This window comes from Hirundo rustica, chromosome 10 (genome assembly GCF_015227805.2).
Source record: "Hirundo rustica isolate bHirRus1 chromosome 10, bHirRus1.pri.v3, whole genome shotgun sequence".
NCBI classification, from domain to species: domain Eukaryota; kingdom Metazoa; phylum Chordata; class Aves; order Passeriformes; family Hirundinidae; genus Hirundo; species Hirundo rustica.
In genome coordinates, this window is record NC_053459.1 from 24,109,924 (window position 1) to 24,137,481 (window position 27,558).

At 44.6% G+C, this 27,558-nt stretch overlaps 2 protein-coding genes across 7 annotated transcripts in view; one reads left to right on the top strand and one right to left on the bottom strand.

Moving 5' to 3' along the window:
• On the top strand, nt 1-3,768 carry LOC120757269 (uncharacterized). Of its 3 annotated transcripts, none has more exons than XR_005702440.2 (5): nt 1-268; nt 606-662; nt 809-979; nt 1,790-2,598; nt 3,662-3,768. XR_005702440.2 is itself a non-coding variant. In XM_040074492.2 (5 exons), exons 1-4 carry the CDS (start codon nt 188-190, stop codon nt 2,563-2,565), a joined length of 447 nt encoding a protein of 148 aa, XP_039930426.1. In that variant the 5' UTR covers nt 1-187; the 3' UTR covers nt 2,566-2,598; nt 3,662-3,768. The 3 variants fall into 3 exon arrangements, 1 of the variants encoding a protein (XP_039930426.1); XM_040074492.2 differs by lacking the exon at nt 809-979 and having other exon boundaries at nt 1,790-2,087; nt 2,555-2,598; XR_005702439.2 differs by lacking the exon at nt 809-979.
• SMC4 (structural maintenance of chromosomes 4) overlaps nt 2,834-27,558 on the bottom strand; it is a 27,381-nt gene continuing 2,656 nt past the window's right edge. For 2 of the 4 annotated variants that reach the window (XM_040074488.1, XM_040074487.2), the window contains exons 3-24: nt 26,394-26,572; nt 25,673-25,864; nt 23,921-24,097; nt 13,997-14,161; nt 13,493-13,620; nt 13,134-13,274; nt 12,285-12,435; nt 11,814-11,978; nt 10,863-11,096; nt 10,120-10,305; nt 9,553-9,714; nt 9,181-9,406; nt 9,004-9,083; nt 8,211-8,363; nt 7,988-8,114; nt 6,979-7,168; nt 6,345-6,489; nt 5,605-5,778; nt 5,000-5,182; nt 4,129-4,361; nt 3,518-3,701; nt 2,927-3,160 (exon numbers count right to left, since the gene is read on the bottom strand). In XM_040074488.1, coding sequence (XP_039930422.1) covers nt 2,972-3,160; nt 3,518-3,701; nt 4,129-4,361; nt 5,000-5,182; nt 5,605-5,778; nt 6,345-6,489; nt 6,979-7,168; nt 7,988-8,114; nt 8,211-8,363; nt 9,004-9,083; nt 9,181-9,406; nt 9,553-9,714; nt 10,120-10,305; nt 10,863-11,096; nt 11,814-11,978; nt 12,285-12,435; nt 13,134-13,274; nt 13,493-13,620; nt 13,997-14,161; nt 23,921-24,097; nt 25,673-25,864; nt 26,394-26,572 — 3,764 coding nt within the window. In that variant the 3' untranslated portion in view covers nt 2,927-2,971. Of the gene's footprint in view, nt 3,161-3,517; nt 3,702-4,128; nt 4,362-4,999; nt 5,183-5,604; nt 5,779-6,344; nt 6,490-6,978; nt 7,169-7,987; nt 8,115-8,210; nt 8,364-9,003; nt 9,084-9,180; nt 9,407-9,552; nt 9,715-10,119; nt 10,306-10,862; nt 11,097-11,813; nt 11,979-12,284; nt 12,436-13,133; nt 13,275-13,492; nt 13,621-13,996; nt 14,162-23,920; nt 24,098-25,672; nt 25,865-26,393; nt 26,573-27,558 lie in introns of all 4 variants that reach the window. The other 2 variants (XM_040074486.2, XM_040074489.2) reach the window with 2 other exon arrangements.

A 27,558-nucleotide genomic window follows, 5' to 3' on the forward strand; every position in this document is an offset into this window, starting at 1 on the left:
GGGTCCGTGAGGGCCCGGCCCGGTGAGCGCCGCCCTCCCGGGACACCGCGGGGTTCGGGGCAGCTTTTACCGTGTTTCAGCTCGTTCCTGCCGCCGTGGCTCGGCAGGTTTCGGGTGTGGATCCCTTCTCCCGGCAGGTTTCGGGTGTGGATCCCTTCTCCCGGCTGTCCGTGCAGGGACGGCGCCCATGGATCCGCGGTGTCTGGGAGCGGCAGGGATCGTTCAAGGTGTGCTCCTCCCTCTGGCCCCACTGCCCGCTAAAGAACAGGTAAATAAATGCTCGTGACCAGAAGCTTTGACAGTCAGAATGGATGGAGTCAGTCGTGGCAATGGAATCGGAAGATAGAGGGGGATACAGAATCATAAAATACCCTGCGGTATTGGAAGGGACCCACAAGCATCACCTAACTCGCGGCCCTGGGTTCTACTGCTTTCTTGAAGTTTGGGGTTAAAATTATCAGCATAAGTTCCTATTGTGAGCATCTTAATTGAAGTGATGCTTGAACCGGTCTTGAAAAATCTCTGAGTGAGGCAGAGTGTGGAAGTTGAGGGCATTCCTGACACAGCCAAGAGACATTTTGTAAAGGTTTTCCTTTGCTTTTCAGCAAAACATCTCCTTGGCAGTTAGATTTGTTTCCTCTCACCATTTTTCCATTGCTCAGGTAAGGTGGATGTGTATTCTTTGGGAAGCCCTGGGTGCTGATCCCGAGCTTTTCCTCTTTCCTTCCTTTCCTTCAAAGCTGGAACTCCTGCTGCCATAGATAAAACATCACCGTTGATCATTTGGCCTCATTTCACTCAATTTCAGCGCAGGAGCAGAGGCAGCAGCCCAGGCTGCCCTCGCTGACCAACGCCAGCCTGGCTAAGCCAGCCAGATAAGCCAGGCTTATTTCTGTGCCAGCAGCTGACTGAACTCCCGAGGAGCAGAGTCTGTCCAGCTCCTGCCTTCCCTCAGCCCGAGCACAGCTGCGGATCTCAGGTGCGACCCTGCACTGCTGGGCTCTCATCCTCAATGCTCTGACAATTCCTTCCTGCCGTGTAGCAAAGTCCACAGAGCTGCCTGGACCTGATGAACGGGGTGGGAAAGCGTGGCACGGAGAGGAGGAAATTTGGAACCGATTTCCCCATTTTTTAGCAGAAAGCAAACCGGGATTATAATTTATTAGGAAAGCAGGCTTTGGTGTTACTGTTACTTGGGATTTTGCAGTGTGATTTCACTCAGCTGGGAAATAGAATGAAGCAGCGTTGCAGAGAATGGAAAGTGAAAGTTAATTTTTTACTTTTTGTGCTTCAGGTAACCCAGGAGTAACTCCTGGTGTGGCGTTGTCTGTGAGGGCTGCTCGGTTGGAGTTTCTGTGCCAGAGCCTTGCGAGAGCTTCTAAATGTGACTCTTTAATGCACTTATGACTATTTTATGTTACAAAAGTAACATTTGAAACCAGTGGGGGAGAGAGAAAAAAAAAAATCTCTATTTCAGTTCCCATTGGAAATGTTACTCCTGGCAGGAGAAAATTTCCATAGCTCTGAGGTCATTTGGAAATTCTAGTTCTGGCTTTTACCACTCTGCTTCTGTTTCCCACTGTACCCAGTATCCAGCGGCAGATTGCTGCACTTTTAAGGGCTGGATATGGATGACACGGAGCTGGGTGATTGCTCTGAGCGCAGCTTGGGATTTGCTGAGCTCTTCGATCCCTTCCTCACTTCCATTCATTTTCCCCGCTCTGAGCGGTGAGGATTTGCGCCGTGCTGACCGCGGGCTCTTTGTTTGTTTGTTCGTTCATGTTTGCAGGCCGTGGAGCGGCTGGAGGAGGAGCTGAGCCGTTCCTCTGCTGCGGGATCCCCGCGGAACGGCTGCTGCGGGAGCTCCGGGATCCATCCGCTCCCCGAGGCCGCGGCAGCGCGGGGCCCGGGGCCGGAGCGCGCCGCAGAGCCACAGGGAAGCTGTGCTGCGGTGTTTAAGGAACTCGGTGGTGCCTTGGAGCGTCGGAAGGAAGCTCTGCTGAGCGCGCTGGATGAGCTGGAGAGCCGCGGTTCGGAGAAAGACGAGCCCCTCACCGAGGAGGTGGAAAAGCTGGAGTTAGGAGCGGGTGAGTTACAGGAGCTGCACTCAGCTGTTCCGAGGGAGGAGTCCCGCTGCTCTCAGACACAACTCAGAGGTTCATCCGAGGATGGAGGAGGTGCTGCAGCACGTGTGGCCCGAGGCCGAGAGCGGGCGGGCGCACAAGATCCGCGCTGCAAAGCTGTGCCTGGCTCCCGGGAGCCCTGCAGAGCCCGGAGCAGCTCCGTGCTGACCCTGCTCGTACTCGTGTCGCTGGCACTCGGGGACATCTCACGGGTACCGTCCCTGCTCCTCCTGGAGCTCTGGGAACACCTGCAGCCAGAGCCGTGCCACACCTCTGGAGCCGTGCAGGAGAGTTCTTCCTGACTGCTTCCAGTAGATTGCAAACACCCAGTGCAGCGATCCAGCATTGTTTCCAATTTGTACTTAAAAGCCGGGCTGTTGACGCCCTACACTTGGTGTGTTTCTGTATCCTTCCTTCTCTGTATTGCACAGATCTCCGCTGAACTAAAGTTCTGACCCACTGAAGGTGAGGAGAGGTGAGTGTTGCTTGATCCACAGCTTTGGAATTCGGTCCTTAACATCCTCCTGGGAATCTCTGCCGAAGATCAGGTGCATTGCTGAGCTTCTGCTGTAACTCTTGGCAGTTTTGCATTGTAGTAAATTACACTGATTCCTTCGACTGGGGTCTGTGTCTTTGGTGCAACTCTCTTTTTCATCACTTTACACCTCCCCTTCCTCAATTTTTACAGGACATTCAAAAAGTGGATTTTACTGAGGCTGGGTTTATATTAACAAGGTTAAATTTTTACAAAATTTATTCAAAATTTACAAAACAAAATGAAGTTTACAATACAAAATGAGATTCGACAAAAATAAACAGCAGCCACGAGGCTGGAAGTTGCTTCCTCCCTATTTTTGGGCTACACTGCACGCAGGGAGGCCAAGTTCCTCCAGTCCTTTCACAGCCAGGATTTTGGGGTTGGTGGCCACACTTTTGGTGGTGTTCTGGGTTTTATAAATCCCAATTAATCTGTCTGCAATCTCAAACATGTTGTTCCGCAGGGAGATGATGATGAACTGGGCGTTTTTGGTTTGTTCCTGAAACAGAAGTGATCTGTGTTAGTCCCTAACATTCCCCAAATTCCCTCTGCCCTGGTGTGGCACACAAAGCCGAGTTTAAAACTGCAGCTGCAGGCAGGGAACTTCCAAGTGTGGTTCCCCAATCTGAAGTAGCTGCTCTTGATCTTTGCCACCCGTTTCCGAAACTGCAGTTAATAATAACTCTGAATATTCCATTTTATTCAAGTTTAATCGCCTGAACTGGAGCTGTGTAAGTGGTTTGATTAAATATGGTGAGGGCAAAAATTTTAAAGGCATGAAAAAAATTATTTACTGCTAATTAAGGGGCCCCTTTGTCCCTTCTGGAGGAGGAAGGTGAGGCCAGGAGGAACTTACATAGATGTAAAATGCCACGATGGAGACGTTTTTGAAGTCGAGGGCGGCGTCGATCTCGTCCATGAAATAGAGCGGGGTGGGTTTGTAGTGGTGGAGGGCGAACACCAGGGCCAGGGAGCTCAGGGTCTTCTCTCCTCCCGACAGGTTGAAGATTTTCTTCCAGCTTTTCTTGGGAGGCCGGACACTGGAACAGAGCAAGGGTTGGGTCTGTCAGGAATTCTGATCTTGGCCTGGGCTCAGGGGAACACGGGGCTGCTCTGCAGGAAGTGCAGCACCTCAGCCCCCTGCACGCTCTGCCTTCCCCAGCTGAACTCCCCGTTCGTGAATTTATCCTGGGAGCACTTCTGACAACACTGCCATCGTTCCCTGGGCAGGGTAAGTGACCTGGGAATCGAAAGTGCTAGGAAATGAGTTCAAAGCTTGCTTCCTCCTGATTTCTCCAGGAGAAAGAAATAAATCTGAGAGCCAAAAAGTTGTGCTTCCTGTCACTGTTTGCCCACACTGAGCCTGTCTCGGTTTCACTGATCATCAGTGAACATTCAGTTTAAAAACAGCTTGAAAAAAGGACTATGATGATTAAAAGATAATAGAATATAAAGTGTTTTGAAAACCTGAACATGATTCCCTCGGAGAAGGGATCCAGACTGTCCACAAGCTCCAGCTCAGCATCCCCTCCCAGCGTGAGCATCTGGTAGTTCTCCTTCAGCTTGTTGGTGATGACATTGAAGCCTGCCATGAATTCATTCAGCCTCTGCTTCCTGAGCTCTTCAAAGGCCTCTCTGAATTTGTCCCTCTCGCTGGTGATGTTGTCCAGCTCTCCCACGTGCTTCAGGTACAGCTCTTCCTGCAGGGGAAAGCATCCAAACCCAAGGGCACTCACAGCAGCTGCCTCCTCAGTTTAGAGTTAAAACCGCTTTTCCCACCATTTGAACATTCCTTTGCCCCAGCTTGGCTAACAGCCCTGAAACAAAACCCCCAACTTGTCTCTCTTTTTCCATCTCTGCTACTGAGGGAAAACAAAAAACCAAACCCGTGTCACAATAAAAAAATATTTCATCTGTTGAATGGCTCATTCTTACTGAAGCGAGGAGGGAAAAATCCCAGTGCAGTGTGGCTGTCTTGGCTGTGAAGACTTGACTCTATTAAACATTCCCAGGAGAATAAGAATATAGATACAGATATAAGTAAGAATTAATAAATATCTGAGCCCGAACATGACCACTGTCTCTAGAGCATTTAATCCCAGCTCTAACTGAAAGGAAGATAACCCACAAATCATGGAATTATCTAGGTTGGAAAAGACTTCAAGATGGCCCAGGAACTTGTCGTCAGCTGCCAGTGGCACTACGGGAGCTGGCAGGAACGCCTCTCCCCTTGGCCAGGAGCTGGCAGCACCGGGCCTGGTGGGAACGGCAGGCTCCCAGCGGGCAGGAGGAGGGCCGGGCCCCGCGGTGCCGCCCCCAGGGCCGGCTGCAGCCTCACCTTGCTCCTGTACTCGGCGATGGCCGCCAGGTTGGGGCGCAGCTGGTGCCGCTGCGCCTCCAGCAGCGCGATTCTCTTGCTCAGCACGTCGGGCTCCTGCAGCGCCTCCAGCTCCTCCTCGCTCAGCGCCCGCAGCTCCTCGGGGGCCTGGCCCTCGATGGGGTGCAGGGACAGCTTGGAGATCTGCAATGCCAAACGCGTGGAGATGTTTCTAAAGCCGCGTTTTGCCGGGTTAGCACAGGGGAGTTTCTGATCTCCAAACGCTCTCCCTCGAAAATGGGATGTGAAACTGAGAATAAATATCCCTAGATCCTGTTATCCTGTTCCTGCATATACAGCAATAAGCTGTGATCTGAGGAGGAATTTTCTCCCAAATCCTCTGTTTTCTAGGGGGGATGTTGATGAATTCATCCTGAGAGATCCACAGAGAAGCTGCGGCTGCCCCTGGATCCCTGGAAGTGCCCAAGGCCAGGCCAGGGCTCGGAGCAACCTGGGACAGTGGAAAATGTCCCTGAGGGTGGATCTGGATGAGCTTTAAGGCCCCTCCCCAGCCACACCATTCCACAATTCCCTGATTTATATTTTAGGAACAAACCCTTTCCTACCTCTTTTTGCCAGTATTTAATCTTTCCCTGGTGGGTGGAAATGTGGCTGTCAATTTGTTCAATTTTCAGCTTGATGCTCAGAGCTTCACTTTGAAGGGCGTGTTCAGCATCCCGAATAGTTTTCACCTCCTGCTGTAAATTCCTCTGCTCCTCCTGCACTGCTGGCAGAGCTTCCTGAATAGAAAAATGGTAAATTCCCCCCAAAAGGGTATTAATCAATCACCTACAAAAACGCTGCCCCTGTTTTCGGTGAAAAGTCTGTTTTCACTTAATTTACTCCCGACTATTGATGGAAACAAATAAATATTCTTGGATTTATAACTGATGCCTGAATTCTGGAATGACTGAGAAAATGCTGCAGTTTGTATTTTCATTCCAATCTGGATCAAACAGGTCCTACACTCGTTTTTAGCTAATTAGAGAAAGACATCAAATCTTAGATTTATCTGAAAGCATTTCAGCCGTCCTGGTTTTCCCTCTCTCACAGAAATCTAGATGGGAAACTAAAATCCCACAGAACTGGAAAAACTTTATGTTTAAGCAACTTTTCAACCCAGCAATTTCTTAGGGGAGACCCCTGGTGTTGATTTTTTCCTAAGGTGGGTCAGGATAAATTTCCAGGTGGGTCAAAAATCAAACCACACCACTGCCACAGAGAGAATGGGACGTCAGGGGGATACAGGGAGGGTTCAGCTCCTCTCCCTGATTTCCCGGGAGCCCAGAGCAGGCCCAGGACTCACCTCAGCCTTCCTGCACTCGTTCATCACCTCGGTGGCTTTGTCCTCCAGCGCTGTCAGCTCTGCTGTCAAGTTCTTCATTTCCTTCTCGTTCTCTTCCATCTCCTTCTCCGTGCGCTTCAGAGCCTCCTCGGATTTCTTCAGGTTCCTGGGCAGGGACAGGGATCTCTGTGCACCTCACACCAGGCAAACACACAGAAAACAAGCCAGGAGCACAATCTCACTGACAACAAGGAGGAAGTGCTGCTTTAGGCACCAACTCCACACGCCAGAGGGATCCAAGGAAAACAAAGTTGTCCTCCTCAGCAGCCAGACCTCACTAAATGACTTCATTCCTTCTTTCAGAGTTTGGAATCTCTGTGGATTGGTGAGCTCCCATAAAAAATAGATCTCATTTTGTTTCCTGACAGACCTCCTAATAAAATCAGTCCCTCCAGATCTGAACTGCTCCAGCACATCCAATCGAGTGCTATTTTGGACTTTATCCTGAATATTGCAGTATTAGAGAAATAATTCAAGCAAGCACTCGAGAAACTATTAGAAAGTACAAAATTTGGCTTCCCTTTCCCTCCCTGAGCCCCACTCAGCACAGACCCTGAGTGAGTGCAGCTCCAGCCTGGAGCTCCCTGTGCTGTACCTTTCTGCAGTCCTGGCTGCCACCTGGGCCTTGGTGATGGCTGAGGAGCATTCGTCCATCTCCTTGTCGATCTGATCAATTTTGTCCTGCTGAGCCTTCAGCTTCTGGTTGTTGGTGTCCATGATGAGCTGGTGCAGTCGTTTCACTTCCTCCTCCATCTTCCTGGCCTTCTCAGCCATGCACTCATGATCTGGGCACAGGAAAGGGGAGTTAAGGGCACTGCCAGCCCTGGGGACGGCAGCACTGAAGGGATTGAGATGATTTCGTGGAAGCTCTGCTCTGTTCCTCGAGCAGCAAGTGCACAGATTCTCTGTGCTCTGACATATGAGGAGTTTAACTGTGACAAACATCAAAACCCACCCACTTCTTTCTGCCACTGCTCTGCCAAAGCTGTCCTGCCATAAAAACCACCCAGCGTGGATTGATGTACACAGAGTACTTAAATACATGAGGTGGTGCATTAGAAGGTACTCCAAGCTCATTCTTTGCATTTAATTAATGGGGAGATGCTCAAAAGTTAAATTTTAAGAACTGGTCACCAGCATTTCCCAGGAGCTGGTGTGACTGTGTAGCTCCTGCCCCTGCTGAACAGCATCACTGCACAAAAGGGATGTGTTCCCAAAAATACAGGGATTTATTCTAGGCTCATGGCAGAGCCGGGTTAGAGCCTGGCAAAACCCTTCATTTGACTTTCATATCATTACTCTTCATTAACAATTCTTACCCCTAATTAAACTAAGTTCTCCTATGAATGTGTGATACAACCACAAAAATCTAAGCAAAGAACCAAAATACTGAAATTCAAGTTTACTTTAGCTTGACTGAAACATGAACTTGAGCAATTACAAAGAAAAGGGATTTTACTCTCTGACCTCTAGAACCACCTTAGAAAAACGAGGTCCCAAACCAAGACAGGGAACCGAAGCACAAACCCAAACCCATTCCTTCCTCTACTGCTTAAAGAGATTACTACAGCTTTTATCTCTAATCTCCTCTCCACAAAATGTACCTTTTTTATAACCATCAAGGACTTTCTCCAACTCCTTCTGTTTGGTTTTGTCTGGAGCAGCTGCAGCGACGCTGGCTTCGAGTTCCTTGATTTGGTTTTTGAGATCGATTTCTTGTTCAGTAAATCCCTGCAGAGAACACAAAACTGGGCTGGAATCCTGTCCTTGGAAACTCCCTGACACCAGCCAGGGGAGTGGGGCTGGGAAGTGCTCAGGAACCCTCACCTGGATACTGGCTGTGTATTTCTCCGAGGTGTTCCTCATTTCCCGAACGTCCTGCTGCAGTTTCCTTATGGCTTCCTCAAGCTGGGATTTCTCCTCCTCGCACTGCACGGCTCTTTTGGAATCCCTCTGCAGCTGGGATTCCATTTTGCTGATCTACACAGAATGAGAGGATTATTTACTGGTGTCAGCACAACAAAACCGAGCCAGGGCTCATCCCTGTGCCCAACAGCTCTTAAAACACAGGGGAAAGTGGAGTAAAAACTTCAGCTTGGGGAGTCTGAGGGCTGGGAACATCAGCTCTGCCAGTGAGAAACAAGAGGAGCAGCTCCAGATCTAAACCTAAATGGAATTCAGTAGGAAAAGCAGTATTCTGCTCTGCCAAAAGGTATCCAAGCTATCAAAGGGAGCACTGTGAATTCAGGAATGGGCTGGGCCCTGAACAAACACAATCCCAGAATCCCTGAGGCTGGAAAAGCTCTCCAGGACCATGGAGGTCTGTGCCTGGTCACCACCTTGTCCCCAGCCCAGAGCACTGAGTGCCACCTCCAGGGATGGGGACTCCAAAGCTCCCTGGGCAGCCCCTGCCAGTGACAGCCCTTTAATCCCTGATGCACTTCAAAGCATTGTAACCTCTGCTAACACTGGCAATTTGGGCTTTGTAACCCTTTGTAATCATCTTCCATTCCAGACATCCCAGATTGCTCCTGCTCACGCTGCTTTGAAAGGCACGTGGGTGTCAGAGCTGCCCAGAGGCAGGAATTCTGCTGCAATTCCGTTTCCATGATGTACTCACCTCCTCTTCTGAGATATCCATCATGACTGAGGAGCCCATTCTGCCCTTCATGACTTTTCCTCCCCCGCCAGTCATGGTTCCTACAGAAAAAGGGGTGGGAAGAGGTCAGAGAATTCCTTGGGCTTTGGCATCGCCCACAAAGTGCATCCAGGGGGGCTCCAGCTGGGGCTGCAGTACCTGACACCTCGATGATTTGTCCTTGCAGGGTTACCACCCTCCACCTTTTCTCCTTTTGGAATGCTATTCTGGTGGCTTCTTCCAGGTTTTTGGCCACCAGAGTGTCCCTGAGAGCGAAGTAGAAGGCCAGGCGAACCTTGGGGTCCTCCACCTTCACCAGGTCGAAGAGCCGCGGGGCGTTCTCAGGAGTTGGGATTTTCTGCGTTTTCTTCTCCCACACGCCCATCTACACCCACAAAGGAAATCAAAGAATCTTGGGGATAAACGTCGAGGTCATTCCGTTATTCTACGGGATGTTAAGGCTTTAAAACAAGTGTAATTAGACTGCAATTAACAGTAAAATGATTTGTTTTTCCCAAGGGTGGGCCTCACCTTGTCCAGGGCTATAAAGGTGGCGACTCCAATCCCCCCAGCCTTCAGGAAGTTCACACAGGCCTGGGCAGTGTCAATGGTGTCCACGACAATGTGATCCAAGGCTCCGCACGACGAGGAAACGGCCACGTCGTACTTGTCATCGATGGCCCCCAGGTCTCCCTGAGGATTGAGGGGCGAGAGGCAAACACTCAGCAGCTGGCACCTGAGCTGCTCTTTGAGTTCTGTCCCAGGAAATCCAGGAATGCACTTTTTAAAATCTGAATAAACTCATTTTTCTGAAGCAGAGATAGTTCTCCTTGGACAAAAAACTGCAGAATACAAACCCAGCACTTTTACAATTACACTGCTGTGCAACAGGAATGGAAAACTCCACTCTGAATTTTCAGAACTTTAAAAGAAAGAACTGAAAAATGTTTGATTTTACAGCAAGCCCACCAGATTTACAGCCCTGCTCTCCAAATTCCTAATGCCAGGGAAGTGAAGTATCCCACACTTCATTGCAGGAACAACACTCAGCTCCTCTAAAGTTCAACACTAAAATTGTAACAGCCTTCCAAAACTTACCAGCCTTCCATAGAGCCCAGGAATATTCCCACATTTCTTCTGCTGGAGCAGAGCCTCGAGCACTTTTCCTCGGCTGCGACTTTGTGCTAAAGAACTTTTGGCTTCTTCTACTTTTTGGCGCAGGTTTCGCACGAGGTCCTTGGCCCCGGATTCTTCCCTTACCAGCTTCTCCAGAGCCTTCTCTTTCTGGGGGTTCAAAGACATTGGCTCAGCCTCCCGAAATCTACTGGATTCAGGGAGTCTTCAAAGCATGGCTTTGTTCTTTGGGGGATGATTGAGGAGCAAGAAATGAAATCTGAAGAATGGGTTGGGTTGGGTTGGGAGGGCCATTTTAAAGCTCCCCCGGTGCCACCCCAGCCGTGGCAGGGACACCTGCCACTGCCCCAGGCTGCTCCCAGCCCCAGTGTCCAACCTGGGCACTGCCAGGGATCCAGGGGCAGCCACAGCTGCTCTGGCAAACCGTGCCAGGGCCTCAGCACCCTGAAGAATGCAGCCACATCTCAGTGTGAAATTAAATCTATTCCCTTGCAGGGATGTGTAGGATTTAAGTCGACAATGGCTTAACAAAGTGAGTTTGAAATCCAGTATTTGCTCCAGCAGCAAAGTGAGTATTAGAAAAGAGCTTTTCCATGTTGTTTTAGGAGATGGCTCACGGTTTATGTTCATCATGATTACTGCCAAAGAGAAGAGCGGGCCTTTGGTTTGTGTGTGACCCAAAACAAAGCGGGGAAGTCAAGGCTCACCTCCCTGAGCTGCTGCTCAGCCTGGGGCAGTTTCCCAGTGATGTCTTTGATGGCAGCTTTCCTTTCCTTCAGGGTGTTGGAGGTGCTCCTCAGGGCCTCCTGAGCCTGGCTGAGCCGAGCCACAGCAGAGTTGTACCTGCTCAGGTAGAGCTCCAGCTCCGACTGCGCGATCTCCATCTTGGAGCGGGCCTCGGTCACCTCCTTGCTGAACTCCATCAGCTCCTTCTCCTTGCCCTGCAGAGACACCCAGGACAGCTCAGCCCCTCAGCTGGGCAAAGGGAAGAGGAAATAGGATGTGCTTTTCCAGCCCTGGCAGCAGGAAACCCTTCTGTTCTCTGGGGGAAGCAGCATTTCTTCATTAATGAACCTTAATGGCGTAACAAGGCTCTTCCTAATTATAAAGAACTTCAGGGAGTTATCACAGAGCATTTCCAAACGAGCTTTGTGTTGTTTTCTCAGAGGTGGGAGGAGCCCTACACACTGAGCTAAACTACAGCTCAAATCCATGGAGAATCCACGTTTTTAAGGACAGAAAATCACAGAGTGACAGGATAAATTTCCAGCCTCCAGGTACTGAACACCAATAACCAAATGTTAAAGTAGCTGTCCATTAATTCAGACAGTGTGGGAAAGGCTGGGAACAGATCATTCCACAATACATTTATTTATTTAGGCAACACCATCAGCTTAAATGTTTTGGTGGCAGAAAATCAGAGTGTATTATTTATATTAAATCTACAAACAAGCTACTTGATGATGCTTGAGCACTCGAAAAGCAGCCAAGGGTTGAGCTGCAATTATTAATTTCAGATTAATTTCCCACCGAGGCTCCTCTGAACTACCACGAGGAGCAGCGGCATTGTCAATAAATGGCATTTCCCAAGTGCCTGCTGCTGGTTTCCTTGAGAGGAGTGAAGTTATGGCAGGTGGGGAATTCCTGCCTGTCCAAACCTCTTTTTCCTTCTGAATTCCCTTGGTCTCCTCCTGCAGGCTGGCCAGGACCTGCCTGAGCTTGGCCTCCTCCTTGTCCTTGGCCTTTGCCAGCAGCTCCCTCTTGGCTGTGGCCTCCTCGACAGCCTCGGTGCTCGTGGAGGGGACGTTCTGCAGCTCCTCCACCTGCAGCAGGAAAGGACTTTGAGCCTCCTCTCCCGCTGGGACAGCGATTCCCGAACCCCTGCTCCAGCCAAAGGCTCCCAACAGCTCCCAGTGAGCCAGCGGCTGACCCAGCTCCATGAATCAGCTCCATTCACGGAGTCATCGCTGCAGTGAGCGACAGGCAAACAAAACCTCTCACTTAAAATGACTTCATGACTTCAAATATCTGATTAAAACCAGTTCAACCCCGTTTTTCCACTTTCTTTGTGCCCTTCCCATGTTCTCCCACAATTAATTGCGCTTTTCCAAGCCAATCCATCCCCCTACCTTTTCCTTGTCCTTTTGAAGCTGCTTCTCCAGTTTTTTAGCTTTGCTCTTGGCATGTTTGAGGTTCTCCCTCACTTTCACATCCTGCAAATCCAACTGAGTGAATTTTTCTTTGTTTTCCTCTATGGACTTTGTAATTTTATTAAATTTCCTGAAGGAAGAAAGAAAAAAAGAATTATTTCATACAGTACAAAAACAAGGCTTTTGAAGCTTGGTTTAATAAGTCAACGTGAAGAATTTAAACTAACGTTACTCAGGTTTTGTGATAAACAACATCTAATATTCACTATATTCCCAGTATTTTCCCTGGGAAAATGATGCTCCATCAGAAAAAGATCAACTACCCAAGCAACATTAAACCTATTTTCAGAAATTTTCTTTTTTTTTTTTTTTTCTTGATAGAATTGATCTCCTCCCAGTAATTCCCTGAAGATGAGCAGGTCAATATTGCAGCTGGATTGGGGATCAGCAATTTTAAAAACACAATTTATGCACAAATCATTCATGAGGAAAACCAGGGAAAAATTCCCAAATCCATGTCCATAAGCATTAGGGTTGTAAATCTAAAAATCATTTACTAATTCTTTTTCTGTATAGTCAATATAAAGAAATACTTAAAATCCATTAAAAAGATCAGACATTTTCTTATTGCAATTGCGAATCTTACCCAGAATTGAATCAAACTAATGTGAATTTTCTATATTTTTGTGCATTTAATTTATTTCTGTGCATTAATTTAAATGCTTCTTTGTGTATTTAGACGTTCCAGAAGCAACTCTGCTCATGAGATAATTTAATTTTTTGGTGGGAACATAAAACACAGTACTAACACATCCCTAAAGTACTCACTTCTCAAGTTCTTTCAAAGCTTTATTCTTGGTTTTTGTTTCCTCTGCAAGTTTACTGCTTTTCTCATTAATACCTTTAGTTTCTTCATTAATTTTCTCTTTCTGCATTTCCAGGTCATTTATTCGTTTCTTTAGGTCATGGCTAAGAAAAGAAAACAACAATAACCCCTCACTTTTCTCCACCTTCACAATGAATCACGAGTTCCAATTCTCAGTGTAACAACAGGATTATGTAAAGCATCAAAAAATAACAATAATTTGGAGTTAGAAATGAAAATATTTCTAATTAGAGATACTGAAGCAAAGTTTAACAGCAGCCCCACCACATTAAAGCAAATCCAAAGCTTCAGAATTACTTACATGTAATATTGGCAGATCTGATTCTTTTCCTTAAATATTTGGTTTTCCAAGCAAAGGAACTCAATGGCTTTATTCTTGTCCTCTTCCAAGGCATCCTTTTCTTTCTCCACTATTTTAACTCGATTTAACTGGGGAAAACAGAGGGGCAGAGCTGAGGCAGGGCCAGCACCACAGGAGAAAACCCCGAGGAGAAAATTCCAAACCCTCTGTAGGACGTGAACCTCTGGGAAAACGGCATCAGGAATTACCTCCGCAAGGCAATTTTACAGTTCATTTTCCTTTCCCTCCTCCTTCTGACCGGCCATTTTTCATTTAGCTCCTACAGGGATGGAACGAAAGGCGCCGTTCACCTTTACGAGCGCGCCACGGGATTTAGCAGGGACGCGTCGAGGAAGAGGGATTTGGATTTTGTGGAGCAGTGTGACCAAGCGGGCTGGGCAGCAGTAACCGTGTGTGTGGGGGCGTGTTTGGAGCCCCGGGGCGCCCCAGGAGCCGCAGCCTCACCATCTCACCGCGGCGCTCGTTGAGCAGCTCCACGCGGCGGCACAGGGTCAGGATGGGCTCCTTGAGCCGGGCCGAGCCGATCAGATCCTCCAGATACTCCAGCATGCCCTCGTCGTGCTCCGTCTGCCCCTTGGGCTTCATCATGGCAATCTGCTCCACCTCCCCCTTGGGAAACAAAAGTTGGGTGGTTCTTGTCTTAATTTTTAATTTTATTTTTTTTTAGGATGGGGAAAAGTGGTCTGAAAAGAAAAATCTATGGAATGAGAATGAGATGTTATAGAAAAAGAATAAGGCAGCAGTCAAAATGATTTCAACTGGATTATCAGGGAAGCATCAAGGTTGGAAAAGATCTCCAAGTCCAACCTTCACATTTATTTGGGATAACAAAGATCAGGGTGAAGAGAAATTTCCTCTCCAAGGTGGTGTGGAGCCACTCTTCAGGTCTGACTGTTCCTTCATTCTCTAAAGATTCAAAATGTGTTTCCCTAACCTAAAAAAAGGAGAACAGAATAAAGCAGGCCCTTGGCAAGAGAGTTTAATCAAGATTGAAGTCCCTGAAAGGTCTCTTTAGAAACAGAAAGTCCATAAAATCCTGGCTGATGGATGAACTGGAATTGTAATTCATTTAATTGAGGCTTCCTTGGTGGAGAAAGGAAAGGAATCTTTAGGTATGAGGGTTCCTTTGTGTAATTTCCCTTTATGCACCGCATTAATTTTAAGTGATTTAGGTGGTATTAAAAATAATTTGAATTTTCAAAACTAAGATTTAGAAAGGATTAAACAGAGCCAGTGACAATTGCAGTGTGTGTTACTGCTGCAGGTCTGACAAGACAAAAAAAAAAACCCCAACACAACTCTTATTTTTATTTCTTGCACATCTCAAAAAGCAAAACAATCACTTTGTGAGTAACTGCCGCTGGATTGTCTAAAACCCAGGTTCTGTCCCCAAAACTGCCTGTCAGCTCTTGGGGGAGGAAACTGTGCAAGCTCCTCGGTTATTCTGGGCTGGTCAGGAGATTTCTCCTCCTTGCATTGAAGCATTTCCTCTGTTTACATCCACGAGAAAACAATCACAGGAAAGATTTAACTCACTGCTGCTCAGGACTCAGAGGTTTCTGCACTGGGGTTACAGCTCAGTGCTGTAAATCACAAACCCACCTTGGGTTTTACAGGGATAAATGGCAATTATGGACAAGCAAGGAAGGAATCCAGTTTTTAGTATTTGGCTAAATATAAATAACCACCTCTAAGAAAGATGAGGATGCAGTTGTGGGGTTTCTCTGTAGCTTACTAATGTGAGTTCTTGAATTATTTTCTTACTGAGGATAAAAATAAGTATTTTTATAAATTATTAATTAAACAATATTAAGTATTATTTAATATTATTTATTAATATATAAAGAAATCTATCTAGTTCAGGCCAGATTTAAGAAATATAAGGTTTCTAGAAAAAAAAATTTTTTTCCAGAAAAGAAATGAAAGGTTTCCTTTAATTGCTAAAGTAGAGTGAAAATGTTGTACCTGTTCTTGACAATTAACAGAGCAAACGGATTTTACAAATTGCTAAAACTCAATTTAAGTGTTTCCTAATTAATTACCAGTGCTCATCACTTGATCCATTATTTGAATGATGAATTTAAAAGCCCCAACCCTCTTTGCTCTTTATGAGTTTTGCAACACCCGACACTGTGAAAGTGAAACCAAGGCGGGGCAGGCAGACATTTGTTGAGCAATGAGGAGGAGCTCGGGCAGCTCCTCAGAGCTGGCACCACCAGCTGTGCCAAGGCTGCCACCAGAACCCCTGGAATTCTGGAATTCCTTCCCTCACTTGTCTTCCTGCGCCTTGGGGATCCAGGACAGGGAGCAACGTGTAAATAGAAAAGGAAATGGAGGCTCTGCTCAGACAATCAAAATGGAGTCAACACCCAGCCATGGGCGATGCCAACGAGGAACCAAGGAACCACAAAAGGAAGAAATTCCTGGAAAAGCCAGCCTTGGATCTGCCCTGGAGAAGCTCCAGGGTGACTGAACTGTGCCCTGGCAGTGCCTGAAGGAGCTACAGGAAAGATGAAGAGACTGTTTCCAAGGGCTGAAGGGACACGACACACGGAATGGTTCCCAGTGCCAGGGGCATTTTGGGATGGGATTTTGGGCAGGAATTGTCCCTGGCGGGGTGGGCAGGCCCTGGATCCCTGGCAGTGCCCAAGGCCAGGTTGGACAGGGATTGGAGCAGCCTGGGATAGCAGGTGGGTTGGGCTGGAGGGGATTTCAGGTCCCTTCTCACCCAAACCATCCAGGGATTCCATGATTCCATACCCACCAAGCCCTCTGGGAAGGTGCTACACTCAGCTCTAAATGGAATTCCAAACAATTGCAGCTCCTGCAGCGTGTGGAGCCTTCCACATCCCTGGGGGGGCACTGGGATGCAGATACAGCACGAGCTCCAGCTCTGTACCTGGCACACAAAGCCCAGCAGCAGTTCCCAGAGAATTCCTCAGGGAACAAACACTGGGAATCCTACACCACCACCTCACCTGGGGAAACATTTCCAAGCCATCAGCTGAGCCTGGGGCAAAGCAGGACAAAGCTGCTGGGAGACCAGGCTGTGAAATAAGGGAAGAGCCCTTCTCAGCTGCAAGGGGCTCCTCTGGTGAAAAGCAGGAGGAATAAACTCCTGCAGTTTGGAACCTGTGTTTCTTTGCACAGCTGGGAGAAGTTTAAGATACCTCCTCAATTTCATTTTCTCTTGTACCTAAGTAAAGAGGAAAAGTTTGAAAGGAGTTTCAGGACTGGCAAGCCCAGCAGCACGTTCCAGCACTGGTTTAAAATTCTGAATTTGCCCACAACCACTGTTTCCTCTAAAAGCAGGAGAACAGCTGATCCTCTCAGCACAGCTCTAACCTGAGTTTATCCAAGGTTTTCTGGCACACATGGATTGGGACTTTAAACAAGGTTGTCTAACTGCCTGATAAAGGGAAGGTTTGACCTGCTCCTGACGCCTCTCCTGCAACTGTGATCTAGAAACAAGATCCTACAGAAGGAACTCCCATTGGCTGTGCTGTGTTCCAGAACCTTCCTCTTTCCCTTTGAGCCTGGGTCTCGTTTCCCACAGCTGTGCAGTGTGAAGTGCCGATCCCAGCAGGGACAGGACCCAGCCCCAGTGGGGTAAAACTGGGACTGTGGGGCAGTTTGGGGATCCAGCCACCACACTCCATCCTAAAATTCTGCTGTGGGAGACACGGGGATGGGAAAAAGCCTCTGGCAGTGAAAAATTACTGACAGCAACCTGAGAACTCTTCAGGAAGAACAAAAAACACTTTTTTGGGTTGGAAAAAACCCTTTTTGTCCCTTTTGCCTTACGGGGCACTTTTCACTATCCCAGGGTGCCTCGGACACCGCCAGGGATCCGGGGACAGCCACAGCTTCTCTGGGAATTCCAGCCCAGCTCCTCCCCAACATCCCTTGGGCAGGGTGAGTTGTTTCTGGAGAACCTAGGAAGGTTTTTATTAATTACTGTTCCCTCTTTTCATCCCTGAACAGTTGGGCTAAAGCTTTGGGAAGGCAGCACCTTGAACACCCTGAGTTTTGTCTAAACTGGCACTGCAGCGTTCCCAGAGCTCTTTGGCAATGTCCCACAGAGTAATTACAGTTTTCCAGGATTTTGGATTCTCAGTTTCTGCTGTCTTAAGCTCAGCTTTAAAAAGCTGAGAACCTCGGGGCAGCTTAGAATTCAGTAAACTGGGAATGCACCGTGCTCAGGGAGGTTTGGCTGGTTTTGGAGGGGAATTTTGTCGTGGTGTTTTTTTGTTTTTTAGGGGAGCTCTCCACCACTAATCAGAGGTGGAGAAATGTGACATCTGACTGAAGTGAAAATCACAGTTGTGCTCAGGAGAAACTGCTTTACAGAAAATATTTCCTGGAAAACACAACACTATGGATAGGAAAACCTTCCCTAGTTAGGGACAGGTCAAAATGCAGAAATTTGTTTCAAAATCCCATTAAACCACCAGAAGATTTAATGTATGACAACTGTGACTATCATACTTGGGATTTTAAAGAATATTTCCTATTTTTAAGACAATTTTTTAAAATTCAGAATAATATTTTAGTGGTTTCACTGTAGCAGCAGTCTTTTATAATAGAAAAGGTTTAAAGGCTTTTTCAACCCCCATAAAAGGCAGTTTTCTTATTGAGATCAAAATCTCTTTTGAGTCTCAGCAAACTTTACTGCAACCCAAACATAACACCTGCCCCAGCACAATTCCAATTGTACCGTAACTTAATATTTAGCAATAATAATACCTTAATATTGGAACTTCTCAATATGTACAATTTGCATTCTAAATCGAGCGATTACATAAGTTATTTTGCAATGTTATGGTATTACATAAATGAAATGGAATTGGTATCTGAATGCAGTGATTAGGACAATTTAATTTATCAAACATCACAAGATTAAGGGATATTTGTGATGAAATAGTACTGTAAATGCATGGGTAATTAGAATTTAATGTAAGCAGTGCTTGCAGTTGTAAAAACCACCTGAAGTCACACTTCTGTGGAGGATTAGAGCAGCCAGGGCTAAAATCTGCTATTTGTTTGTCCAAATGTAAAAAACCCATCAAATTACACCCCAATTTCAATTATTTTCTTAACTTTTTACCACGGAATTCGAGACAGAAGTGACTGAGCACGGGGCAAATTCCTCTTAATAGAAGTCAAGTTATATTTTACTCTCTTTTCCAGAGCACAGCAATGTTTCAGTTCTCTCAAACACTGAAGCAAAAGGAAATGAAGAGATTTTGCAAGAGCTTCTCCAGGAGCTGAAAACTCCTCAGCATCACGAGGAGCAAAGCCAGAGTGACACAGGATTTGCTCGAAGGAAAAATCCCATTAAAACATCTGGAATGTTTATTAGAAAGCTGTTTTTCTAGAGACTGAAAAGAGCAAATCCAAGCTTAATTCCTGCTTTTCCTTTGGTTCTTTACCCCACTCCTGCACACAGAGCACAACCTGAACCTCCACAAAGTCACTGGGCTCAGCTTTTGGCTCATTCAGCTCCAATTCCACCTCTGACACAACCTGAACCTGCAGCAAAAGCCAAGGGGGAGGAAAATTTAGAGGAAAAGTAGCCTGGAAGTCGTGGAATTTTGTTTTCTCACTACATTTTTTATTTCCTGGCTGTTTTGTGCCATCAATTTCTTGATAACGAGGCACCAAAAGTGAATTTTTCTCTTTAAAAAGCCTTTAGGCAGCAAAATGAGACAAGAGTCTCCCTTTCCCTGTCCACTGATTCCACCCTCTCTCCCAGATTTCAAATTTTAAACTTTTCTTTTATGTGCTCACTCTTGGCTTTGGGGTTTTTTCCCTTCCACTTTACCACAATGGTAATTCTCATTTTTAAGCAGGATCACAGTAAAGAATGGCAAAAATAACTCCTAAATTTCTGTATCTTCATTTCTTTATTTTATCCCATCTCACGAAGCTTTGCCCATGAATTCCAAATCTGCATCGATGGATGCTGCAATATGTATGGAGAGAGCAAATATTCCCATAACTTCATTACTGTTCTGCCGTAAACAGAGCTTTTGGGATTTTTTTTCCTGGAATTCCAGGTTATTGTTGCTATTATTTAATGCTTGCAATCCTCTCCCGTTTTTACCTTTCCATTTTACCACATGGTGAATATAAAGGAAGGGGAAAAAAAAAAACCACCAAAAACTCTTCCTCTGCAGGAAAACTCAGTGGGGAAAAAAAAAGCAAATAAAAAATACATACATATAAAAATCTACAATGTCACCACTGGCCAGAGATGAGGGAAATCTCAGATGGAGCCTTTATACAACTTTCAGTTGTTTGCACAAAACTACAATTCTGCATTCTGGAAATAAGTTTATAAGTTTTAAGGACAATCCTGTGTTTAATATAAGAGCACAAAGCGAGTGCAAACCCAGAGTCACTTTGGAATTTAAGTCAGGAACTGGCAAAGCCAACCTGCAATGTTTGACTTTTTAATTGCTCTGGTCTAAAGAACTGATTCAATTAGCACTCATTTTCTCCTCCCATTTTTCCACGTTTTCCTGCAGAATTTCCTACAGGAACAGGCCTCTCTTCACCCCCAATGCTGACAGCACAGATTTCTTTAAATTCCATTTATAATCCCATTTAAAACTTCAGTTCCAATGTCCCATCAGGACCACAGGCCTCAACAATTGGGAATTTCTGGTTTATCTCAAAGGAGAAGAAAATCTCTCCTTCATTTCCTCCCCACTCCCCTGGAAGTGACTCCCACGTTGTTTCCACACAGGAGCAGGTGAAAAACCTGACAGAATTTCCTTCCTGGCAACCTCATCTCACCGCAGGACAAACCTGAGCTCCAATCGGCTACAAAATACACCAAACAAAATAAAATCCCTGCACTTGTTTAGACCTAAGATTACAGGAGAATATTTTAATTAAATCAAATACATTCAAACGAAACACCACTGTAATTAGAACAAATCTGACTTCGATCAGTTCTAATTTGTTTGTAAGATTCTGAAATAGATGAAAATCAATTTAGAAGTCGAATGCAGAACGAATTCTGCAATATTTATGTGCGAAGGGGCAGCCTGGGGGTCACCTGGGCAGCCCCACTTGGCTTTTCCACCCTTTTTGGTGACTCTGCTCCTCACCCTGCCCATCCCACCAGAGAGCCCAAATATTCCCCCCTGCACCTCCAAACCTGACACTCCTCCAGTGCCCCCATTTCCTTCAGCATTCCTGAGAGGAACCAAGTTTTTTACCCTTTCAGAGGAGTCACTGCCGAGGACACACAAATACTTACTCTGAGTTTGTCAGCCTGGGCAGAGCAGGGTTCCAAGGCTTTCAGTGAAAGCTACATTATTTTATTTGTTGTTCTTTACACCTCTCCAAGTTCCTGGAAGGTGTGGAAAACCGAAAAGCAGCAGCAAGGTGCCAGATTTCCCCCCAAACTCTTTTTTTTTAAGTGACAAGATGCACTTTTTCCTGTTGCAGTTTCAGGCTGTGGCAAGCTGATTCAAAATGCAACATTATTTGTGATAATTTTAACTAGTAATGATTATAACAATGCAAAATAATTGTCTGTTCCTGAAGCACTAAAAGCACAGGGCAATTTATTAAAAACATGCACTATGGAGTGCTGGAGTTAAGGATCCCAGAAGTGACAAACTCCTCCTGTTCTGTGCTGGCAAAATCCCATTGGAACCAGAAGAATTTTGAAAGCAGATTTATTTTAATTTGCAAGTTCAGGCACAGAATTTGTAATTTTTTCTAGAATTACTCAATTACTCTCACATTTTCTGTTTTCCCACAGGTGGGGGGTTTTTTGTGATGTTATTCACAGAAGTCAGCAGCAGTTTGATTTGACTGTTTTCAGTTTGGCATCAGCAGAAATACCTAGATCAAAACTCAGCTTTCAAATTTTACCCTCAAAAGCACCAAAATCAGCAGAAAACCATCAGCAAAATAGGGGGTGAAAGGCCAAAAAAAAACCTAAAGCAGTCTTCTAAAAAGCAAATATTTTCCATTGAGTAATGGCAATTATGTGAGCAAGATAAAAATCAAAGCTCTAAAGGTGTTGTTACTACATGTAGGACATATTCTCCTACAACATTTTCTTTAGTACTGACAGCAAATGTTCTGTCACCCACCCAAACCAGCATTTGATAATCTTTAATTAATATTTCTCCCCAAAATCTAGAGTACAAATGAAATGTTTTAATTACACCCTACTGGTATAGTCAAAAATCAGAGATTTTAAACTGATTTTAAATGAGAAACCCTTGGTTAAACTTAGTTTAATTAAACTCTTAGTTTTGCTGTTAAAAATGAGTCAAAGCCAAATAAATCTGTTATTTATCCCTTCAATTTTAAGTAATTTGGAAAACACTGGTGGGGGGGTGGGGATTGCAATCCTTGTGAGAACAATCCACAGCCTTAGATGGTTTTATTTCCTTCTAACTATAAATTTTAGGATTTGGGGGTTGAAGTTCTGCTGTTATTCTGTGGAAAATATTGCTACATTTCCCAAGTGGAAATACCGAATTTTGGACAGTCAGATGAGTGGATTTCACTTTAAAAAGGCAAAGAGAAAGGCCCTGCCCTCAGTGAGAAAGACTGAAAAAAAGCAGAAAATCTCAGGGCAGTTACTGAGACAAAGCCTGGTAGGATGAAATATAAAAATTATGGTGGGAAAATTCTGGCTTAGGGTTAATATTTGCTCTATTTTCCCTTATTTCCCTTTGTAGGGTGGAAAGTCTGAAATTCCAGCTTTTAGGAAAAAAGGGATGCTCCCCTCACTGAAATAATTAGTGGGAGAAGAAAACAAATCCCATTTGGGGGGGGGGGAAACATAAAATAAATTAAGCTGTCAATATTCTTTTCCAAATGTTCCCCTCCCCTGCTCCCAGTGTTCTCTGACTCTGAGCTTTGGGTATCTCTGCCCCAGCATTCCCACCCTGCTTCATCTTTCACTTTACATTTCTCCCTTCTGGAAATTTTGGCAAAATGAGATTTCGGAACAACAGCATTTAAAAAAAAAAAAAAGGAAAAAAAAAGAAAGATGTATTTACTCCAAGTTGTTTTCTTTAGGTGCTTCTCGCTCCACGTTGAAGCAGAAAATTCAGGAATAAAATGTTGGAGGAAATAATTAATTGGCATGGAGACTTGCAAACAGAGATATCCTCTTTTTGTGGGTGTAGCTGTAAAAAAGGACTGCACAGAAAGTCTGGAGGAAGTGAAGCAAGCACAGCCACCCAGCTACAAGTTTTTTAAATATTTGGGTTTTTCAGAGGGGAACTGGAAGCTCCTTTGACAGAAGCAGGCCTAAAATAAACTCTGTTAAAACATTTCAGACCTTGGGAAGCTCCCACTGATCACTGATTTCTAGGCCAGAGTAGATTTGGGAGTTATTAGTAATTACAGGTAATGAATGGCAGAAATAGTTATTTAATGGAATTAATATTTAAATACTTGTGGCTTAATTTAGATTTTAATTGGCTGGCACATAGCAAAATTCTCATTTTTTAAAATCAAGAAAAAAAATTAATGTTGTTCCCTTCAGCCTGATTTTAAAAGAGCAAACAGACACAGGCAAGCCTCACACTTTGAAGGTCAAATATGAATATAAATGACATTATATTAATAAATTGTGATTTTTTTTACAGTATGGGCTGTAAACTGTAATTGGTTATAAACGTGCTATTTCTGGAGCTGGTAAAACAATCAACACAATTCAGGAGGATTTTTCTTGCACTTATTTATAAAATAAGTGCACACTTGGTTTTTCCACACTCATTTCTCAGTAAAACCATGCCTGTGTGAGAGCTGCAGACAACAGCAGATTAAACAATGAAACAATTCAAACTGAGATGAATTTTGATGGAGTTCAGATAAAAGCAGCCCCAGTTGCTGAGTCTCTGCCACGCTGAAGCAGCACAATAATATTGGGGTTGAAGATTTCTTTTACACACCAATATTTACGTGCTGCTAGGGCGGGACGAGCACAACTCCTGCAGCCAGGGACACAATTCCCTCCTGGAAAAAGGGACAGGAGCACGAGTCCTGCAGCCAGGGACACAATTCCCTCCTGGAAAAAGGGACAGGAGCACGGGTCCTGCAGCCAGGGACACAATTCCCTCCTGGAAAAAGGGACAGGAGCACGAGTCCTGCAGCCAGGGACACAATTCCCTCCTGGAAAAAGGGACAGCAGGATCCCCAACTGCTTCTGGGCCTTCAATTCCTACAGCAGCAAATAATGATTCGCACCTTGAGCAGAGCATGCAAACCATGATGTGCTGCTACAGCACTTGAAGGCCTCCAAGGCAACACTTCAGACCTGCATTTTTTTAACAGTTTTAACTGGAAATACAACTTTCAAATGGGTTTTATTCACACACCAACCTGTAAAATTAAGAACCTGTTATGATCCAGATCAATCCCGTGGCTTCGGAGGAGCATCCCAACGTCTCTGAAGGTCTTTTTCTTGCCATTGATGTAGTAGGTGGAAGAATTGTCTCTACAGGCAGTTCTAGAGACACAGAATTTGCTGTCAGGAATGACTTCGTAATCATCTCCTTCCTTTGAGGAAACACAAAGCCAGAGGAACAATTACTGGAGCTGTGGATTTACCTCCTATTTCACAATTAAGCAGATAAGTTTCATCATGAGATGTTTTTATCACAAACTCTGAGTCGTAGAAGTGGGAGCTGCCTTAAAATTGCATCTCTCAGAAAATAAAAGAGAAAAACACCAACAAAAAAATAATCCTTTGAGAAGTGGACAAAAAATAGCCAGGAGTGTCCTCATGTGAAGCCTTTCCCACCTCTACCAGCAGGCAGTGCTTGGAGAAATGCTGCATTAACTCCCCTGCAATGGCCCAGCCTGCTGGGGCTCTGGGAAGCCCTGGGGATGCAGAGCTCTGAGCATTTCCAGCTCCTCCAGAGCTGCTCTCAGCTCACAGCTCCAGAGAGAAACTGCACGAGATTTAAAAAAAGCCAAACATTAGAGATGTGACAAATGTGACATCAGCAGCTTCAAAAGAGAGCTTCCATCTACCTCCAGAGCAGCAGCCAAAATAAAGCTGGTGCCAGGCTTGAAGAAGTTAAAACTCACCCAGATTAACCCCCAGGAGCTCTCAAATTGCTCACTGCTTTTAAATCAAACTCAGCTTCTGGGTGTTCACACAAAGTAAAACAAAAAAAATTTTAAAAAATTTGATAGATTAATTTTTTAAACCTGGTTATTATAAATATAAAAAGAAAAAAAATTGAATTTATTTTCAAACAGTTTCTAAAAAAGGCTGTAAATTCTGCCACTTTATGAACACCATTTTTGCAATTTCAATGTACACTTCCCCCTTTTTTGGTTGACTGTAAATTTAAAAGTCTGAATGTGTGCACAAAAAAGAAATTTAAATTAAGAGAAATAAATTCTTTGTACTGCAATTGCAATAAATTAACAAAAAAGCACTAAATTTTTTATCAATACAAAAGCAGCAGGCAAAATATTTTTTTTTTTTAATTTGCCATCTCTTTCTATTTCATTCAAACAAAATATCAGCTTCAAAAAAATGTTAGTGGTAAAATGTGGGGTCCAGAATTTTTGCTGAAAAATCCATTACGAAATTTCAGGCATGTTTACAGTACTTGAAGTGTAAATAGGTTTCAGATTCATTATATATTTTTCTAAATTTAGATAACCTAAAATATTTTCTAATTGGTTTGAAAAGTTTTGCTTAAATATGTTTTATTTCTTAATACATTTGTTTGCGTTATACATATGAAAATATCTAATATGTCCAAACATAGGCTTATAAATTTTTATTAAATTCTTTTAATTGCAGAAATAAATTTACATGAGGTAAACGAGATAAATTAAAACGAGTTCTTTTTAAAACGATGATTAAAAATTTCTAAATTGTTTCCAAACACAAATCTACCACGTATTAGTCCTGCAGCAAATAAAAGAATCCTCACTAAGATTTTAAGAGCTGCACTACTCAACAGAGGATTTTTAAAGTTAATTAACGCTGATGGTTTATATCCCAAAGGTAAACTAATCACGCTACGAAGTTTTCCCCAGCTCCAACAAAAATAAGCAAATATTAGAAGTTTTTCAGCTCCTCGAAGGAAGAAAGCCTGGAATCATACCTACCTTGTCAATGATCTTTTGGAAGTGAACCTCCACAGAGCAGCTCTGGATGTCCCTGTGCTCGTCAGAGTTATGGATCAGCACCGAGAGCTTTTTGGACCGGATTTTTTGGGCTCGATAGCCAAACACAAAAAGCAGGGAATCAATGATATTGGATTTGCCACTGCCATTTGGCCCGATAATACACGAAAAACGCTGCATGGAGAAGGGGGAAAAAAGTGATCTTCAAAGGGAAAGAAATCCTGCCCAGCGTCCACCACCCATTTCAAGCACAATTATTCCTGGGCTCCGAGAGCTCAGCTTTTGTTGCCAAAGGTAAAAGTGAATAAAAGCCCCACACCTCAGCTCAGCTTTCCCAGCTGCACCGGTTAACCCAGAGCCCTGCACAAGCAAAGTTTCATGCTCAGCCACGTAAGTCTCTTGTGGGCACTAAAAAATATTCTCTTTCTTCAAACACAGCACTAAAAGTTCTCCAGCAAACGAAATCAAGAGGAAAGAGAGCTTTTCTAAGCTGTGCTGACAAATTAAAATTGCACAGCACTGGAAAGTTGCACTTAACTGTTTTCCCTGCTTAATTTAGAATATGACTATCAAAATATTTCTAAACCTTAAATATTTTTTTTTCAGTTATTTTGAGGTCAGCTTAGATAAAAATGCAGGAAGGAATAATATCACCCAGTGAAGCCTTACCAGTTCAAAAGTACTCAAGAAAAAAGAAAGATACCTTGTGAAAAGGTCCCAGAGTTTGCTCCCCTGCATAGGATTTGAAGTTCTGGTTTACAATGTGAGTGATCATGAGCCGAGGAGCACCAGGTTCACTGGTCATTGCTGGAGGTGGGGGAGGAGGGATGCTACCCAAAATCTCTTCTAAACTTCGATTATCCACCACCTCATCTGAGGCTGCTAATATCCATCCAAATAAATGGAAAGATAAAAAAAAAAAAAACAAAAAAAGACACAAAACAAAAAAAAAATCTGTAAGCTCTCAATGATTTGACACCTTTTAAAATGTTGAACCATAAAAGCAAACATCACTTCTGTCTGAACCAAACTACATTTCGGCCTGCAATCATTAATGTGAGCTCAGTGGAATTAAAATTCCTCTTTCCACAAACAAAATGTTTTTTAAGAGCTACTTAAGATGTCCCATCGCTGGGTTTGTTCTTTCATTATGTAACTCTTATTCCAACACACTTTAACAGGCCCCCTGCAATTCCAACAGCTCCAACCATCACAATAAATCTGCAAATCTGAGGCAGGCAAAGCCTTTCTAATGAGTGAGTGCAAAGCCACATTTCAGAGTCACTCTGCAAGGTTTGGGGATCTCTGCACGAGGCTCTGAGAGCTGCAGTGACAGCACGGCTGCCCTGCAAAGACAGGAAGTTTGTTACGAAAACAAACTGGCCCCCCTGGATATCAGCAGAGCAGCTTTTCCCCAGGCACCAGCAACTCCTTCTTCCAACGGGCAGCAATTTTTGTCACCGATTTCCACGTATTCATCTGTCTGTCAAATACCTGCCTTTAACAACTGCACATCTGGCTGCCTAAAAAGTCACACAGCTGCTGGTTTTGCAGATTTTTTTCTGCGAAAGCTCAGCTCAAGGAACTCAAGAAAATACACTGCTTCATGAAAAAGAAAGTCAAATCATTTTAAGAGTTAAGTAAATAAACTTGACATTTATTCCATTCCAAGAAATCCCATACCATTGGCTGCCTATAAATTTGAAAAATCCTGCTGTTGTACCACAATTTAAAGTGCAATGTTCCAGGTCAGAGCTCCGAAATCGGCTTTATTAGGAGAAAGTCTACAAATTGTTTTTGCACTTGCACTGGGCCAAACCCTTTAACTCTTCGCAAGCCCTTCTGACCACTTTAAAAGCAGTTTTACA